Source organism: Oryctolagus cuniculus, chromosome 12 (genome assembly GCF_964237555.1).
Source record: "Oryctolagus cuniculus chromosome 12, mOryCun1.1, whole genome shotgun sequence".
Taxonomy (NCBI): domain Eukaryota; kingdom Metazoa; phylum Chordata; class Mammalia; order Lagomorpha; family Leporidae; genus Oryctolagus; species Oryctolagus cuniculus.
Window position 1 is genome coordinate 56,213,090 of NC_091443.1, and position 16,788 is coordinate 56,229,877.

General features: G+C 43.8%; 1 protein-coding gene across 8 annotated transcripts in view; it reads right to left on the reverse strand.

The window, feature by feature from the left end:
- RYR3 (ryanodine receptor 3) overlaps window positions 1-16,788 on the reverse strand; it is a 598,353-nt gene that overhangs the window by 117,474 nt on the left and 464,091 nt on the right. For all 8 annotated transcript variants that reach the window (XM_070053266.1, XM_070053265.1, XM_070053267.1 and 5 more), the window contains 12 exon segments: window positions 16,191-16,354; window positions 13,938-14,016; window positions 11,588-11,677; window positions 10,159-10,305; window positions 9,904-9,966; window positions 8,729-8,804; window positions 8,489-8,612; window positions 6,108-6,223; window positions 5,594-5,661; window positions 4,578-4,699; window positions 842-891; window positions 379-439 (listed from right to left, as the gene is read on the reverse strand). In XM_070053266.1, the coding sequence (XP_069909367.1) occupies window positions 379-439; window positions 842-891; window positions 4,578-4,699; window positions 5,594-5,661; window positions 6,108-6,223; window positions 8,489-8,612; window positions 8,729-8,804; window positions 9,904-9,966; window positions 10,159-10,305; window positions 11,588-11,677; window positions 13,938-14,016; window positions 16,191-16,354 (1,160 nt within the window).

The window sequence follows — 16,788 nt, forward strand, 5'->3', positions numbered from 1 at the left end:
CTGGAACTGAACACAGCTACTCTGAAGGGGGTACAGCATCTTAACTGCTAGGCTAAACATCCACCCAGAAGTCCTTTTATTGTGGGGAATTTGGCACACAGTGCTACCTCCCAAATCATGTACTTTATCTTCTGAAGAATGAACTGACCACACGCTCAACTCTTAGCTTCTGGTGTATGCCGGGACAGTGGCTCTGCATCATGTGAACCGAGAGACAGAGTGCCAGCATCCAGCATCAGATTCTCTTTGCCCTGTCTCCCTCTCTTCCCAACGCATGCAGAGCACTGACTTATCTTCTCTTTAGTACAACTGTCAGGGAGATGAGGCAGTCAAAGAGGGAGTCTTGAGAAGCTATCAGCAGAAACTGGGTGGACTCACCTTGTGTCAAGTGTCTGAGCTAAGATGTGAAGACAGCTCACCATTGTAGTTGAATCGCTCCCTAGAATAAAAAATATCACCCGTGACTCCTCATACCACTCTGCCTTTCTATAAATGCACTCGTCTCAGTATGCACAGACCAGAGCCTAGCATAACCACCAAGCACATCAAGTGCCAGGCCTGTGTTCAGGGACCATGCATTTATCTCCAGCCTGACACAGCCTCTGCTTTGTGATAGATGCCAGAGGCAGAGTTTAAAACATTCATTGGTGTGGAAAATCAGAGCTGTTAAAGGGGTAGAGAGGTCATTTATCATGCTTCAGACCAATTTCCCGTGGCAAATTTAGGTGACACCTTAGTTCCAAGGCTCAGGTTGTCTGAGGGAGCTGCAAACAGAGGCAGAATACAAGCTCAGGATAATTACCAAGAGGAGTAGTGTTGCCTTTAGCACCAGTTCACTTACCGAAGAGGGAAATCCTGTGTCTAACAAGAGCAGCAAGTTTGCAGAACAGGCTGAAGCAGAAAAAATAAAACACAATCCAGAAAGTCACAGAGATTCAGGAATTAGTTTGAACCCCACATCTTCTCCATTATCCCCCCTAGCACAGATTGGCACTCTAACAAGATGTACTGTGCTTCTTTCAAAGAATGCTTCAGGCCATGCTCGGGAAAATGTGTGGGTCACACTATCTGGGTATAGAATCCCAGAGGTATTTTGCAGGCAGCCCCATGCTTCCTGAAAGCAATCATCCTGCAACACTTAGGATATTTTGTAGTGACCCTGTGCAAACTGTGCTATGGGCTGAAAATGTTCATTTTCATAATGTTCAGGAATAAAAGAGGATTCTGAAAGTAAATTTCCACTGGTGCAATGGGTTGCAGGCTGTTTTGTAGCCTTCAACTGAGGCTGTGAGGCTTCAGTCAGTGGGATGCTGGCCAAGAAGATGGGGTTGGAAAAATGTTCATGATTAAGGTATGGGATGAGACATGATGAACAAACGAGAAAACACTTTAGGAAAGGCATTTTCTGTCATCTCTCATTAGTGTACAGGCCTGAGCAGGTGGCTGTCCCATATGGGTCCTTGGAAACTATGACCTTCCTCTTTCACCCATAGTTTCTACCATGAAATCCTTTGAAGGTTCAAGTGTGCCTCACTGTTGGACTCTCCACAGTGCCTAGTAGAGGGCCTGTGTGGTTAGAAAGGAGCTCAGTAAATGTTTCTGATGGATCCCAGCCCGGGCACTATGGCCACCATAAGACCTGTGCTACTAACACTCTTGGAAGGGAATTCCTAGAACCAAGACATTATTTGACATTACCATGGCTACACAAGAACTCAGCAGTCCCTTCAGAAAGCAGGAAAAAAAAAAAAACACCTGTGTATAGGCCATGGGGTTCCACAGTGAGACTGAACTAAAGGCATTCCCAGTCTCTCACTCATAACTCGTCATGGTTCTCTTTGGCCCACATAGCACAGATGCTTCATCAGGACAAAGCAAGTGGAGAAGAAATACATCCTAAGTGTTGGAGGGATGGCTACTTGCTCATCTTTACGAAGTTCTTCCTTAATTCCCTGGCTCTTTCTGGACTGTCTTCTGGAAAATCACAAGCCAAAGTCTCCAAGATATGTCACTAGATTTCACAGTGGGAAGTTAGAACCCTGCCGGCCTAGAGCTTAAGGGAATTCATAATAGGTTAACAAAGTTTGGCAGCCAGAAAGTGTGCGATTCAACATGGACGGCTGCTTTTGTTCTCTTTGCCCAGTGCTTGTTATTTCCAGAGATAGGCAATTGAGGCGAAGCCATGAGTTGGGAGAGCAGACAAATCAGCCCAGGGAATGTGGGTTCTGTAGCTCTGTCTGTGAGCAACTGGGTGTCTTGGTGAAGCCCCTGAGGTGCTCTGTCCCTCAGCCTTCTCATTTATAAACAGAGAGGAGTCTTATGACTGTTAGCTTTCAGAATTAGGGGCAGATAAACACCGATTTCAACTGCAAATGCTTCCAAGTGGACACATATTCTGTATAAACACCAAATCATGTTTCTCTAACCATAGCAGATGGTTGGGTTGCCTGATTCTAATACTAACATGGCTCTCCTCCCTGGCAGAAGTGCTTTGTCAGGAAGCCAAGGCCAGGACCTGAACTTCCCAAAGGTTTGTCCCCTCAGAGCGCAGGATTTAAGCGAAGCATTGCTCTTAGCCCTAAGTTATGAAGGCAGACTCCCCAGGTAACTCCCCTCCATCCCAGAATTTTAAGGTGATAAAGGCGTGTGTGTGTGTGTGTGTGTGTGTGTGTGTGAGAGAGAGAGAGAGAGAGAGAGAGAGAGAGAGAGAGAGAGAGAGAATTGGTCTAGGACATGCTGGTGAATGAATAGCAAATTGCAGACTAGGTGGAGCACAAATAAGGTGAGTCAGGCAAAGTGAACACACTCAGGGCAAACACGATTGCTTCTATGGATGGCAGCAAGCACACTGGTGGATTTGAAAGCTATTTGCAAGGCTGTTCAGCTCTAGGTTGTATTCCAGCTGTGACAAATGGTGCCTGGTTGAACAAATGTTACATTTCCATGAATTAATAGTCTAAGAAAAATAGATGAAGAAAACAGACACACCTGCCCTCTATTGGATTATCTGAATATTTCACTGCATCCCTCATTTCCCTCACTTCTTACTAAATACACTGTTGTCTCCTGAAAATGCCTAGAAGGTCTTTGGTCAGTACCTTGTTCTAAATAGAACTCATTTTGATCACACAGGGTTTCTTCTGCCTTAAATGAGATCAAATAATTATGGTGTAGAATAAATGGCACACAATATGGATAGAGATTCTAAGGTCTTGTCTTAACTTACTACCTGGGTCATTTTGGGCATTGAAGTAAGCCTGGCTGAACCTCAGTTTCTTCATCTGCAAAATGGAGATCATAATATATAGGTAGGTCTTAGAATTTAAAACATTGTGATATTTTACAATGAGATTTTTACAAATGGATCATAACTTTTGTATATGAAAAAGTGAGCTTAGTGTCAAGCTGTGATGTTTTATATAAGTGTTAACTAAATCCTAGATTTGAATGCCCTCACAAAGATGGGGATATTTAATGGCTGAATTCTTACAAAGTACACTGTTCCCTATCAGTGGGTGCTGGATAAAGAGTAGATACAGCCGGCGACGCAGCTCAGTAGGCTAATCCTCCACCTTGCGGTGCCGGCACACCAGGTTCTAGTCCCAGTTGGGGCGCCAGATTCTGTCCCGGTTGCCCCTCTTCCAGGCCAGCTCTCTGCTATGGCCCGGGAATGCAGTGGAGGATGGCCCAAGTCCTTGGACCCTGCACCCGCATGGGAGACCAGGAGAAGCACCTGGCTCCTGGCTTTGGATCAGCGCCATGCGCCGGCTGCAGCGGCCATTGGAGGGTGAACCAACGGCAAAGGAAGACCTTTCTGTCTTTCTCTCTCACTGTCCACTCTGCCTGTCAAAAAAAAAAAAAAAAAAAAAAAAAAAAAAAAAAAGTGGATACAATAGTTCCCTAGCATTCTTAACTACTGGATATTTAGAAGTCTAGTTGACTCTTCGCATTTCAAAAATCAAATACACAGAGAACTTGAGGCAAAGTGAGTCTATCTTTAGGTTGACCATGAAGCATCCTCTCTGTCCTGTTAAGGTATCCACAGATCGTCAGTAGTGGGAGAAACACAGAATCTGGGGTTTTGGTGGAAATTTTTTTCCTACTAGGAATTTATATGGAATTATTTTGTAGATTTCAAATTTCAGATTATCCACACCAGAACTTGTATGATCTATTCTTTTCATTTCTACTTTAATCTTGTAAAGCATGCAAGATGGGACTGAAAACAGTGTCCACCTGTTTCTTTCCAGTGTTGTGTGTTTACTTTTCCCAAGCTTCAGAGTGACCTCCATCTTCTTCTAAATGCTGTTTTTTGGGACAGAGGTCAATCTGCATATTTAAGTCTTTCTCAAGCCCTACTGATATTCCCAAACAGTGAACTTCTCTTAGTTACTGAATTATTAGAGATAGATATGAATAGAACTTCTTTCAAAACCAGGATGATAACCACATCTCTGAGCCACCAACCTTCAGGCTTTGCTTTGTTTCTCCAAGACTCACGATTTAGTCCCTAGCATCCTGGCACTTTATACAAACCCCTTCAACACTGTGACTTTCTCCTTACTGTGCAGACTCACCTGGCCACCATTTCTTTCTCTTTATGGGAGGCATACCCACTGCTGCTAAGGGGCTTCAGAGGAGATGACAGGAAGTAGAGGCGGTGATTGGTGAAGTACTGGTCAACCAGTGGGAGGAGAACCTGGAAACCCAACATACATCAACTTCTGGGAAACTAGCCAAAGCTCCTCCCTTGGCTCCTTTCAAAAAGTTCATTTCTGAGTAAAAATTCTCTAAACACTGAGACAGTACATTTTCCAGGAAACTCTACTCTTTGGGTCCCAGTTTCCATAACATTTTCCTTTTTTATGCCTTAAACAAGAGGCCTTGGGGATATGTGAAAAGAGAGGGCCATTGACTAGGGGCCAAAGAATGTGTATACAGCACTGAGTCAGCATTGCAGTGGAGACCTATGGGACACCTGCACTCAGATGTCCTTTCTATGGTCATGGTCTAGCACTGCTGGTCTCTGGTATTCTGTCTCTACTTTTCAGAGCAAAGTAACTCAAGGTCTTCTGTGCTTTTAGTACTTTGAGTAGGGTTGTATAGACAACACTACTTAATGGGACCCATGTTCTTCCTTTTAATAACAGGACCCCCTGTATTTCAGCTGGGTAGAGGGCCAGTCAGCTAGGGAATGCATTGCCCAGGATCCCTTGCAGTGAAACAAAGCTAAAATGACTAAGTTCTAGCCCCTTGAAGAGAACTCCAACACTGAAGCTGCTCGCCTTCCCCTCTCCCTTTTTTATTTCCCACGGATATTGTTTGGGCAAGCTTGTTTGGGTCTCATGTCCAGAGATGGTAGAATCATAAGGGAGGGAGAAGTTGGGTCACTGGGTGATGACGTGGAGCTAAGAAGGCTGCCTCCGTGGACCATCAGCTACCCCAGGACCATTTCACACACAGAGAAATAGGAATTTGTGTTATGGACGCCATTGGAGTTTTAGATATTTTTGCTGATCCAGCCAAAACTAAACTCTAAATAGTAGAGATCTTAAGGAACAAGTAATTTGGTTAAATACAGAGAGTCACTTACTTTGGCAAAGAATTTGATCTCCTGGTCATGGGGAGACTTCTCAGTTTTCCCACTGCTGACAATGGCTTCTACAAAGACACAGGTAGCACAACATCGGCCAATTAAAAAAACAATAAAACCACCACAGTATTTTAGAAACAGAGTGGCTTTTTTAAAGGCCCTTAAAAGCCCTATTTGATTTCACAAATATCTTACATGCTATAAAGTGCTTTAGAATTGTGCTGGTCTCAATTCTCTAAGCCCTTTCACTACTCTTTTCTCTACTGACAAGAAATCAGCTTCAGAAAGTTTGGGTCATAAACCCATAGTAACAGAGCAAAACAACAGAGAACTTATAACAGGATGAGTTATATGAAAAAATGACAACAGGTTCAGTGATGTCCAGTAAGGAAGCCAAGGACTTTTAAATGGGGGTGGGGGGACCTCAGCTATTGTTTCCTCAAAATGATAGGTATATATAAACCATGTATACTAGGAAAGTCATTTTATTGCAACATTTCACAGGGTTACTTACCCAAATGTGCAATAAACTCTTGAGCAGAATCGACGTATTTCAGGATCTTCTTCAAGAACTTATAGGCAAACCTCTTTTCCATGGAGAAGGCATCCAGCTCCATATCCTTCATACCTCTAGGTTGGAAATGGCAGACCCAGGGAAGTAACAGAAACAACCATGTGACTTTGGTACATCATCTATCCTGTCCTGGTTGAACAGAACTCCAAACACTTGTGGTTTTTCTGGCTTAATGACATGATTCATCATTTGACTGATGTTCCCTGGCACTCAGAATCTGACTTTGTGAGCCTGTACTATTTGTATTACAATAATTTGTGAAAAGATTTTTCAGTAAAATCTTTATCATTCATTCAATAAATACTGAGATGGAGATAAATCAGAGGGGAACACAAAAATCTTTACTTTTATGGAATTTACATGTTAGCATTATACAGAATGTTAAACCATTTACATATTTCATAAATAACATAGAAATTATATGGAATGCTAGAAGCAAGTTTTATGGAAAGAAAGAAAAATTAAAGCAGGATGAAAAGGCTTGGGATTAGAGGAGGCAGGTTTTGCAGATTGTAGTGTTAAAATAGTGTAGGCAGGGTTGGTCTCATTGGAAACTACACTAGAGTAAAGGTTTGAAGGAGGTTAGCTATATGGACATCCGGGAAAAGAGCTTTCTAGGCATAGAGAACAGGCTCTTGCATGCTGAGTGGAAAGAATATGGAACAGAGGCCAATGGGGGTGGAATGGAAGTGACCAGTCAGAGGGATGAAAGGTGGGCAGTGCAGCCCATCTCTAAAATTTTATCCTTGCTCTGAGTGATACAGGCAACTACTGGAAGCTTTGATTAGAGTAATGACATGCTATGACCTACATTCTAACAGAATCACTCTGGCTGTTATGTTTAAAATTGACTGTGGTGGGCAAAGGTATAAGCAGGCAGCCTGGGAGGGAGGCTATCTCAACAATGATGGCGAGAAATGGTCAGACTCTGGGTACATTCTACAGGTAAAACCATCAGGATTTCCTGAAGGATTGCATGTGGGTTGGCAAAAAAAGAAGAGTCAGGCTTGAGCAACTGAAGAATGGTTACCATCCAGCGATGGGGAAGCTGAAGATGTAGCAGATCTGAGGCAGGGGTGGGAGGACCTCAGAGGTTCTCTTTGGTGACAGGGACCTCGAGTGATGACATTCACATGCCTATCACAGAGTCTGGTACATGGTAGGCAGCTATTCAGGATATGGTTGCAGAATACAATCATCTTTCTCCTTTATTACCCTCCATGAATTCCTCTTTAGTTACAGTAAAGGAGAATTCTCCATTTCCATGAGCAAGTTATTTATCAGCAAATCTTACTACACACTCATCCTGGTGTTAAGAACAGGATCAAAATGACGCTGGGAGCCTTTCTTGAATGCCTCCCCGGAGGCTGTCTCCTGCTGTCTGACCTTTCCAGCTCAACAGTACGGCAAATGACTTTCGTTATTTTTTCATATGAGATACAATAGATATATTTATATGGAATTTTATTTTTATTTTTTGACATTCAATGGCAACAATTCTGTAGGAAACTAAAAGAAGAATGAACAGCTTGCCTAGCAAACATTTTCTTTAGGGAGGAAAGGCAACATCAGAATAGGAATACTACCTTGTTTTTCATTCTACAAAGGGCTCAGCGAGCGGGAACCTACACAGCATAGCCCACTGCTAACATCTGACCAGTGCGAAACAGATTCTCCCTTTGACTTAAGAAGCCAAGGTCACCCTCATATAAAACATTCCTCTAGATAATTTTGGCTTACATCTGTTTAGGAAGGCACCATGCATTTAATCTCCCCCCATAGAACTGCATCTTCATAAGAATCAATTCCTTTTGTTCAAAGACTGTTTGCATCAAGTATACTTGCTACTGTTAGGTAATTTAATAAAAGATTATATTAAATAATGAAAGTATGCAGAGAACTGTTGATTCCATGAAATTAAATTGCATATTTTTTAAAGACCTATAACTACAAGCTTCCAAATGTATAGTTTTTGAATTAGGCATGTATGAGACAACTGTAAAACAGAAGAAAACTTAAAAATATTTAGAATATTATACTTTGTTTTCACATGTGCCTCAAAATTCTTAGTGCTCTTTAAAGAAGCCCAAATTCCAAGGCTTTGAGATGTACTAGGTTTGTGGTTTATGACTCCAATTACTGGAACACTGTACAAAGCAAAGGACTTGTCCCCTAGCTCCAGATCTGTGAATGAGTGCCTGTATTGCTTTTAACTCATCTCAAAAGACTCAACTTCTATCCTTAATCTGATGGGTTTTGTAGGCAGCTAATTAAATACATGCACATTCCTGACCCACTAACTTCTGTGGAAAATGACTTACCTAGAAACTATAACACCATTCACTTGCAGGAATTTGAACAGGTCCTGTGCCTTCTCTCGGTCTCTGAACTTTTCCTTGGCAGTTAAGGTGTCATATGGCACCAGAAGAGGATGACTGCCGCCACCTGGAGTCAGTAAGGGGCGAGATGACAACGAGTCTGCCTCTTTCATTATATCCCTGGGAGAACACACCCGCCCCCCAGCTCCCCCTCTTCCAGGGGACGTTGTGGACCAGGCTCACCTTTGCTCTCCAGCTCCAGCTTCTTCTTCTTGGCCCAGATATTGTGATAGTTCTCAGCCACGACCTCCACCATCCCCTACGTCTCACCAAGGAAACACCAGTCAAAGAGAAAGCAGGCAAGAACAGCTTACGATCTGCCAGGCTGTTTCAGGAAGTCTCGGGAACAGAGCATCGCGGAATGCTAACAGCATCACTGCTGAGAGCCTCCCATCATTAATTAGTCTGTGCTTATGCACCTCATTAGTTTTCTGACTTCCCATACACACAGACAACTATTTCTAATTCCATCCTTCCCTTGTAACTTATTATCCTGGAAGCTTGATGCGTTTATCAGAAGCACACATTCCCAGTGGGAACTAAGGCTGGCAGCCCTTTATTCTTCATAGGAGTTCAGTATCATTCTCTTGACCTGAGACAGGGAGCTGTGAGTGTTGATCAAGCAAAGTCTAGAATTCCTGAAAGCCTTTAGTTTACCAAACTCCAAATATCCACATCTTAGAGCAAACTCTGGTACATGACATTTCCCCAACAGAATTAATCTGTATAAGGTTCATGAAACAGTGACCTTCTAGGAAGGGTGTATTTTCGGGAGATACTTTCTAGAAGGCCCTAGGGATTGGATGGATGGACTCCCAGTGCACCAGGCTGGGGCAGGCCACAGCTAGCACTGTGTGTAAGAGAGGAGAAGAGGGAGGCAGCTTAGGGCCTTTAGTTCCACCCCCCTGGTTTTATGTCACTTTGTCCTGCAACAACTGCTTATCTGTGCTGTCAGGAAGAACTCGAACAAATCCATTATGGGACATGCAGGCTGTCATTATAAACCCCAAGGACATATGGGGGACTCACAAGGACCGGGCAAACATCTCAACTCAGGGGTCGAATTTCCAGGGTTTTGTCTTAACTGCTGGAGTTTTGATAGAGCAGTTTGTTGGCTGCCCTTCCTCTTCCTGAGCCAGCACCCCTTATTCCTTCCTTAGACAAAGTGCCCAGCCTCTCCTCAGATGAATGACTAATTCTGCTGAGACTTCCCATGGTCTCTGCACAGTGGGGGCCTTCTTGTGTTTGGATGGTCTACAGGTGACATGTTCTGGGCATTCCTTCCCCCCTGAACTCCATGGCAAGTACTATGCCCTGACCTGGAGGGGCTCTGCTGTTGTGAAGGCATCACCACTGACCTGGAGTTCTCTGGAGAGCACAACGTTTGAGAGGTCGAGGGGAGCAGGGTTGTAGCTGTTACCCTAGGAAAGTGGAGCAAGGGTCACGGGGGTGCCACTGCTTTCCTTCTTCTTATCAGCGGCCCCAGCTTCAGTCCCGACAAACCCCCAGGGCTCATCTTAGGCGTTGCCACCCCCGGTGCCTCAGGGAGATGGTCCCCAGATTCCCTGTGGGCTCTGTGGGCCCACCCTGGGCTTGGCATGTGGCCGTCATACCTGGCTGGTTTGGGACACACTTCGAAGTTTCTCATTTTCCCGCAGCTGAACCAAGGCTTCACCCTCTTTGGTCCTCTCCACGGTCCAGCCCACAGCCAGCATGGTTTTCAGGGACTCCCTGGCAGGCCACCGATAAATTTCTTTCTCCTGGAAGACAGTTGGAACAGATGAGCTTTGCAGAACACACCCGAACATTCTGACTGGCCTGTCTCCCCATGGTAGTTGGATCCCAGTGTGGACAAGGTACTAGAAATATAGAAAGCTCTGGCCCTCTCTCTCACCAGGTCAGACCACACTTGGCAGCATCTCACCTGAATCACATAATTAGGCTTCCTGATGTTTTATAAGATCCCACAGTCTCTTGGTCTTCAAAGGAATGTATCAGATATTATGGACAAGATCCACGTTTTATGGATAAAGAGGAATCAACAATAGGAGAATGGCCCTCAAGCCCTAGCAGCTGCTTAAGACAGGATATTGTCAAAATGCATTTGCACAAAGCTCTTTTTCTGTAATTATTTCATTTATGATATCATCTGGAGAAGATATCATAATGTAATAAAAAATAAGAAGTGTGGTTCAAATTCTACCACCAGAAATAGAAATGTCTTGTGTAGAGGTGAGTTTACCCTTTGATGCCACTGCTGAAGTGGCTTCAAACACCCAAACTTTGGTGCTTGGGGCACCCTGAAAACCAGTGAAAGCCAAGTCTGCAGGCTCCCCAGGCACCGGCAACACACTATGGGCTGAGACCAGGGCAGTGAAGGGACTCCGAGTCCTCGCTTCTCCCTCTGTATACATCAGCTGAGGCTGCTCTACTCCTTTGAGCTTGAGAAACACACAGTGCTTTGGGTTCAGGCTCTCTTCTGATCTATGCACAAGTCCCTAGAGGGTCAGTGTGTGTACAGAGACACACAGGCTGCCCTTAACACAGGACACTGGGCCTAAAGTATGCAAAGAACTCTTGAACTGACTGTAGGATGGGAATTCAGTATCGAGTTGAACCACATTTCTTAATTTACAAAAAGCAGACCTGTGCCTATTTCCTCGGGGACTCTGTTCCTGTCTCAGAAACCATTTCTGTCTGAATCTTCTCCAGCAATTCACTGCACCTGCTCCTCACCCTGCCTCAACCATCTAGCTCAGTTTGTAGAACTACAAGTATTTCCGCCTAGCCTGTGAGTGCAGCACAGTGCTTCTTCCACCAATGGGCTCTCAGAGCCAAAGAATGGAACACAAGGCTGGGAACTTGTAAACTGGTCCTGGGGCTACTGCCCACCGGCAAGTGTGTGAGCAGTTTGGGGAGTCCTAGAAAGTCTCTAAGGAAATTGAGAGTGCGTGCGCTCTGTGCTCCTCTGAGCTTCTGATAGGATTCCCTGGGAACGAAACCAAAGGCTGCACAGAGCGTCAGCAGAGGCCCGTTTCTTACCTTCTCCGTCAGGGTCTTGAAAGGCCTGATCAGCGGGTGGGTCTTCACGTTTTCATCCAGGGAAATTCCGTATTTCCATCCGCTCTGGCTCTGCAGAAAGGTTCTCAGTTTAAACGACCTTGGCACTCGAAGAGTCCTGCTATCTGACCCAAATTCCTGCTTCTATTTTCACTGCATGAATGGAATAATGGACGGTGACAGGGCTTGGAAATCCCTGGTAATTGATCCTTTAAGGTCATCAGGCTCTTCGCCTCCTGAATCTTGAACTCTGCCCCTTTATTCCTTCTTGTGTCAGTTGCTGTCCTCTCCACTGTTTTGCTTGTGTTTCAGGCCCACTTAAGGAGAAGGATGTGTGGAAGGACCCTGAGAACAATGCTTCTTAGGTCAGTGTGGCACACCCAGGAGGAGTGTAAGACAGGGCTGAAAGGCCTCCTGCCTGCTGCACACAGGGAGTGTTTGGTTTGCCCTCTTGCGTGCCAGCCCCAGAAAGAATAAAAATTTTACCACTGATAAGTGCCTAATGTTAAATCCATCTTTCCAGGCTAGCGTGCTCTCCCAATTCCCAAATCTACTTAAGCCCCACTTGGATATTCCATAGGCGCCTGTCAACATATCTGAACCTGGAAGTTTACTACTCTAAATGTCCCCCTGCCCTTGAGAATGAGGTGCTAAGAGGGCCCAGATCTGGGACAGCACCATACTAGGAGTTGACGCATGAGTGGCTACTTGAAAGATGAGCTGTGGAATGGTGTGTGCACCTGTCTGACTGCAGAGGGCAGCTGGCGCCGATGGAGGAAGCTTTCACACATGTGTGTAGAGTGTAAGAGATGGGCATGTGGGAGAGATGGTAGCAGAGGTCAGATTAGCCAGCACTCACCAGGCCCTGTTAAGGATTTGGACCTTTATGTCGAGAATAGTCAGAAGTTGCTAAAGGAATTTAACAAGGAGAAGGACTGGACAAGCAGTGATAACATATGTCTTAATGTGCATTCTGAAATCATCACTTGCTTGTGGTGTGAAGAAAAATGCAAATGGGTAGACCAACAAGGAAGTTATCACAATCATTCTGGTGAAAGATGACAGCAGCTTGGACTAAAGTCGTGCCGTGGGGATGGAGAGAACAGAGAAATTCAAGGGAGACTCAGGAGGTGAAACCCATGTGGTTCAGTAATAGATTGGATATTATTATGGATTCATGGAGCTATTTCTTCTCCCTAATTCATGGGTTGGCCAAACAACCACATAGAAAGAATTCTTAGAAAACATAGAAACTCTAGAGCAAGGTTCTGTAAACTATGGCCTTTGGGCCAAGTTCACTTGATTGCCTTTTTATTTTGTAAATAGTTTTATTAGAACACAGGTATCATTTTATTTGTTTTGTCAATGGCTAATTTTGTGCTACAATGGCAGAGGTGACTAATTCCAGTTAAGGCTGTGTGGTCCACAGCTTCCAATGTTTATTATCTGACCCTCTGCAGAATAGGTTTTCCCATCCTTGCTCTATACCTATGAGGTCTGAGCCCAAACCACAGTTACAATGGATGCTGATATCACCAGTCCCAAACAGGGCTTTAAAAACATGAGTGGAGCCCAGATCAATATGATGTTCAAGGTGCACCCTATGTGAGGACATGGCAGTATTCCATGGATGTGGTTGTCTATGGTTTTGCCGTGGAGCTAGACCCACTGCTGCAGCTGAGCAATGGCCCTGGTCCTTAACTGGCTGTCCACAGAAATCCTGGATATCTTTGGCACAGTCTTACCCTGATGCCTGCCAGCCTTAAAGGGCTGACATAGCAATTAAACTTATTAAGCAGCTTGACCTCATGTGGTGAGGAATTTTAAACACCAGATGGACAGGCTTATTAACAAGGGAGTGTCTGGAAGTTCTACTGCTGCCTACCGTAGGAAGACACTTGTGTGTCTTCCCTAGAGTAAAATTCAACTTCCTAGAAAAAAGGCAAAGCTTTCAATGTCATTTCCTCCTTTCCAATGTGTTATTCAAAGAAAAAAATAAATAAAAGCTTCCCCATTCCCATTAAGCATTTATGTCAAACACACACCATTATGTGCTTGGGCACAAACTCCAGGAAATACAATGTTAAAAAAGAAGTTAACACTTCCAGACTGATCATTTTCTTGAGAAATACAGAAACAGCACTAGCAGCTGCCTCTGCCTATTTGTCTGACCTCCACCAACCCTGGGAAATTGCTGCCAGGAAATAATGAATGTTCTCGGCATGGTGAGCTGTCACTTAGACAAATCAGGCAGATTTCCAGCAGTGGACCCTTTAATGTTCTTGAGCTGTTTCTTCTCCTTGACAGTTGTCAATTGGATGATAATCCCTACCTTTTCACAGGCCCATTTATCATGTGAATGCTCAGCATACTTGGTGACAATGTATTCCAATTTTTCAGGCAAGGAAAAACTGAAATGAGAAAAAAAATTTACAACTCCTCTAAGTGCTTTATCCAGATATGGTAGACGACAGCTGGAATGAACAACTGCCTGTCAAAAGTCGGATTTCATCACTGGCTAACCCCAAAGCTGAAGCGACAGCAAACCATAGTAGTGATACTGCTGAGCAGAAATGGCACTGCAGGGTGAGGTCTCAGCCATACAGCCACGTCTCATCACAGAATGTCTCTGCAGAGGTGGACTCCCTCCAGCTGCTCCAGCATCTCTTTGGCTCCTGTTGAAGCACTCTGGCTCTTGGACCAGACCTGTCCAGGTTAGATAGTGAGGACCTCTTCATCCAAAGAAACTGGCCTGTCAGCCTACTGCTCTGATCTGGGAATGGTAGAAACGGTAGCTACAGGATGATATACTATAAAATAATGGTTGTCTACCTTTTTGGGTTTAGTAGCTCATGGTTAAATACCAGAATTTTGGAAGTAAAGTAGGAATCTGTCATTTCTGCTTCCCTGTTGCTCTTGACCCTCCCTCCTGTTGTTAACAGTAACTCCATTTCCCTTTGCAATGCAAGTCTTCTTGGGTTGCACGTGGTGTTATGTGAACTGTTACCAATGACAGATAACCAGGCAAAGCAGACTCCCTCTCTGTGGAATCTGAGTTGGCATGGTGAGCTGAGTTGGGCAACAGAAGGGTAGCAAACGTTACAAGATGCTTCACCCAATGGGGAATTCTCATTTGGTCACTGTGCCTTGGGGCCAGTTATTCCATGGTGCCTGTCCTTGCTGAGTTAAATCAGCCTCTCATTAGGTTTTGATAATGATCCCATATTCTGGCAATAAAGTACTTTTCTCCTTAAGTTATCCAGGGTTAGACTTCATTTCTCATGATACCCAAAGAACCACATTGATGTCAGAGGTATATTTGAAGGAATCGGGACTCTCAAAATAACATACAACCACTCATCATTAGCATACAATCTCTGGAGTAGACTGTTGTCTCAGTGTTTATAAAGGCATCTACCTTATTATGCCATTTGCTTTCTCTTCCTTTGGCACACTTAACTATCAGACAAAGTTCTCCATAGTCAACACCTGCCTTCTCTTTGATGCCAGCTTGGTGTTTTACCATGTCCCTTTTTTTTTCTTTATAGCAGGTTCAATTCTTCTTCCCACCATTCCCTTAGTTCAAGGCTTCATCTGATGGAATGTGTACTTAATTTTCCAGAGATGAATTTTATGTTACCAAACTTGAGAGCCCACAAAGGGTTTAGGCTCTCATTTAAGAACTACTGACACCAAACAAAAGTCCTAGAGGTTTAGATAGGGTCAGTTTTATTTTTCCTGCTCATTCTGCAGCAGTTTTGGAGATCTTCATGTAGAATACTGCTGGGGATGAAGACTGTATACCTCAACACATATTCACAACTGGTGTGAAACTTATACAAAGCAAAACGGAGTGATATTTTTTCCCAAAGGATAATTTAAACACACCTCCATGGCTTACTCTATAGCATTGAGGAATTTCAGAGAAATCAAACAGTAATTAAAAGGTGCTGTTGGAGCCATAGTTCCAGCAACCCTTAGCATGGCAAAGAGCAGGTCCAGCCTCTCCAACAAGGACGCCATCCTATTTTGCCATCACACTGGAGTTCTGGCTGCAGCTTAGCAGAATATTATTTATGGGGCTGTTTCAATGTATGATGCTATTATATCTGGTCTAATTCACAAAGAACAAAGACTTTGTTAAAAAAACTCATTAATAAATTAGTTGCATCATTTGTCAGGATGGTTCCATAAACTGTGACCTGAGGAAGCATCTTTGTCTTATAATTTAAAAAATCAATCCTACCATCCAAAGAAATGTCCAGAATGTAATAACATGATCTATAAGGGGACTTCAGAATGGAAGATGGAATGTAAATAAAGGTTTATTTTACTGCATTTTTTTGAAATTCATGCACAGTTTTTTCGTAACATACATTTTCCAAGAACTTTTTGCAAACCCCTCATATAATCAGATGTGGGTGAATAAACCTTGAGTGTGATGTGACTTGTCGAATCAAGGGGAAAGATGAACAGTGTTGGCAGGACAGAAATAAAACGTTTAAATTTCTTGCTACCTTCTGAAACAGAAACATCGGCTATGGGACAAAATAGAGGACCAGCCTAGAGATGATTCTGGACTCACTTTATGGTGTTGATAGGTTTGGGGTCGAAGTTGCCATCTGCATCCACTGAGACCTGTTTCTCCAGCGTGGCTGTGATTCTGGTATCTAAATAATCTGGTGGCAATGCCCCGGCTATAGCACTGAGACAAGGCAGGGACATGCGGAAAAGATCAGGGTCGTATTTCTGTCCGGAAAGACAAAGACTACGTTAGTAGAGAAACCAGAACCAAGGCCATCAGGTAGAATCATTCAAGAGTCAGCTGCAAATAAAAATCAAATACATGCATTTATGCAGTTTAACCAAAACGGAGGATGTGTCAGCCTTTTAATTCTCTCTCCTTGGAAGATAAATGAAGATCTGTAAGCCCTCAAGACTCCATTTGCTTTAAGAAGGAAAGCCTTAAACCAAGGTTTAAATCATAACATCTCCCAAATAGTTAATTTCAATACTCTCTAAGGGCTAAAGTAGTTCTCATCAAGCCAGAAAAATCTATCAACGTGTTTGCGAAGGGCAGTTACAGAAACTGACCCAACCTCTGACCGGGAGGGAGGGCTTAGAAAGCTCAGAAGTGAACTGCGGTGGGTCATCAGCCGATGTTATCAGCAGACTGCACGTGT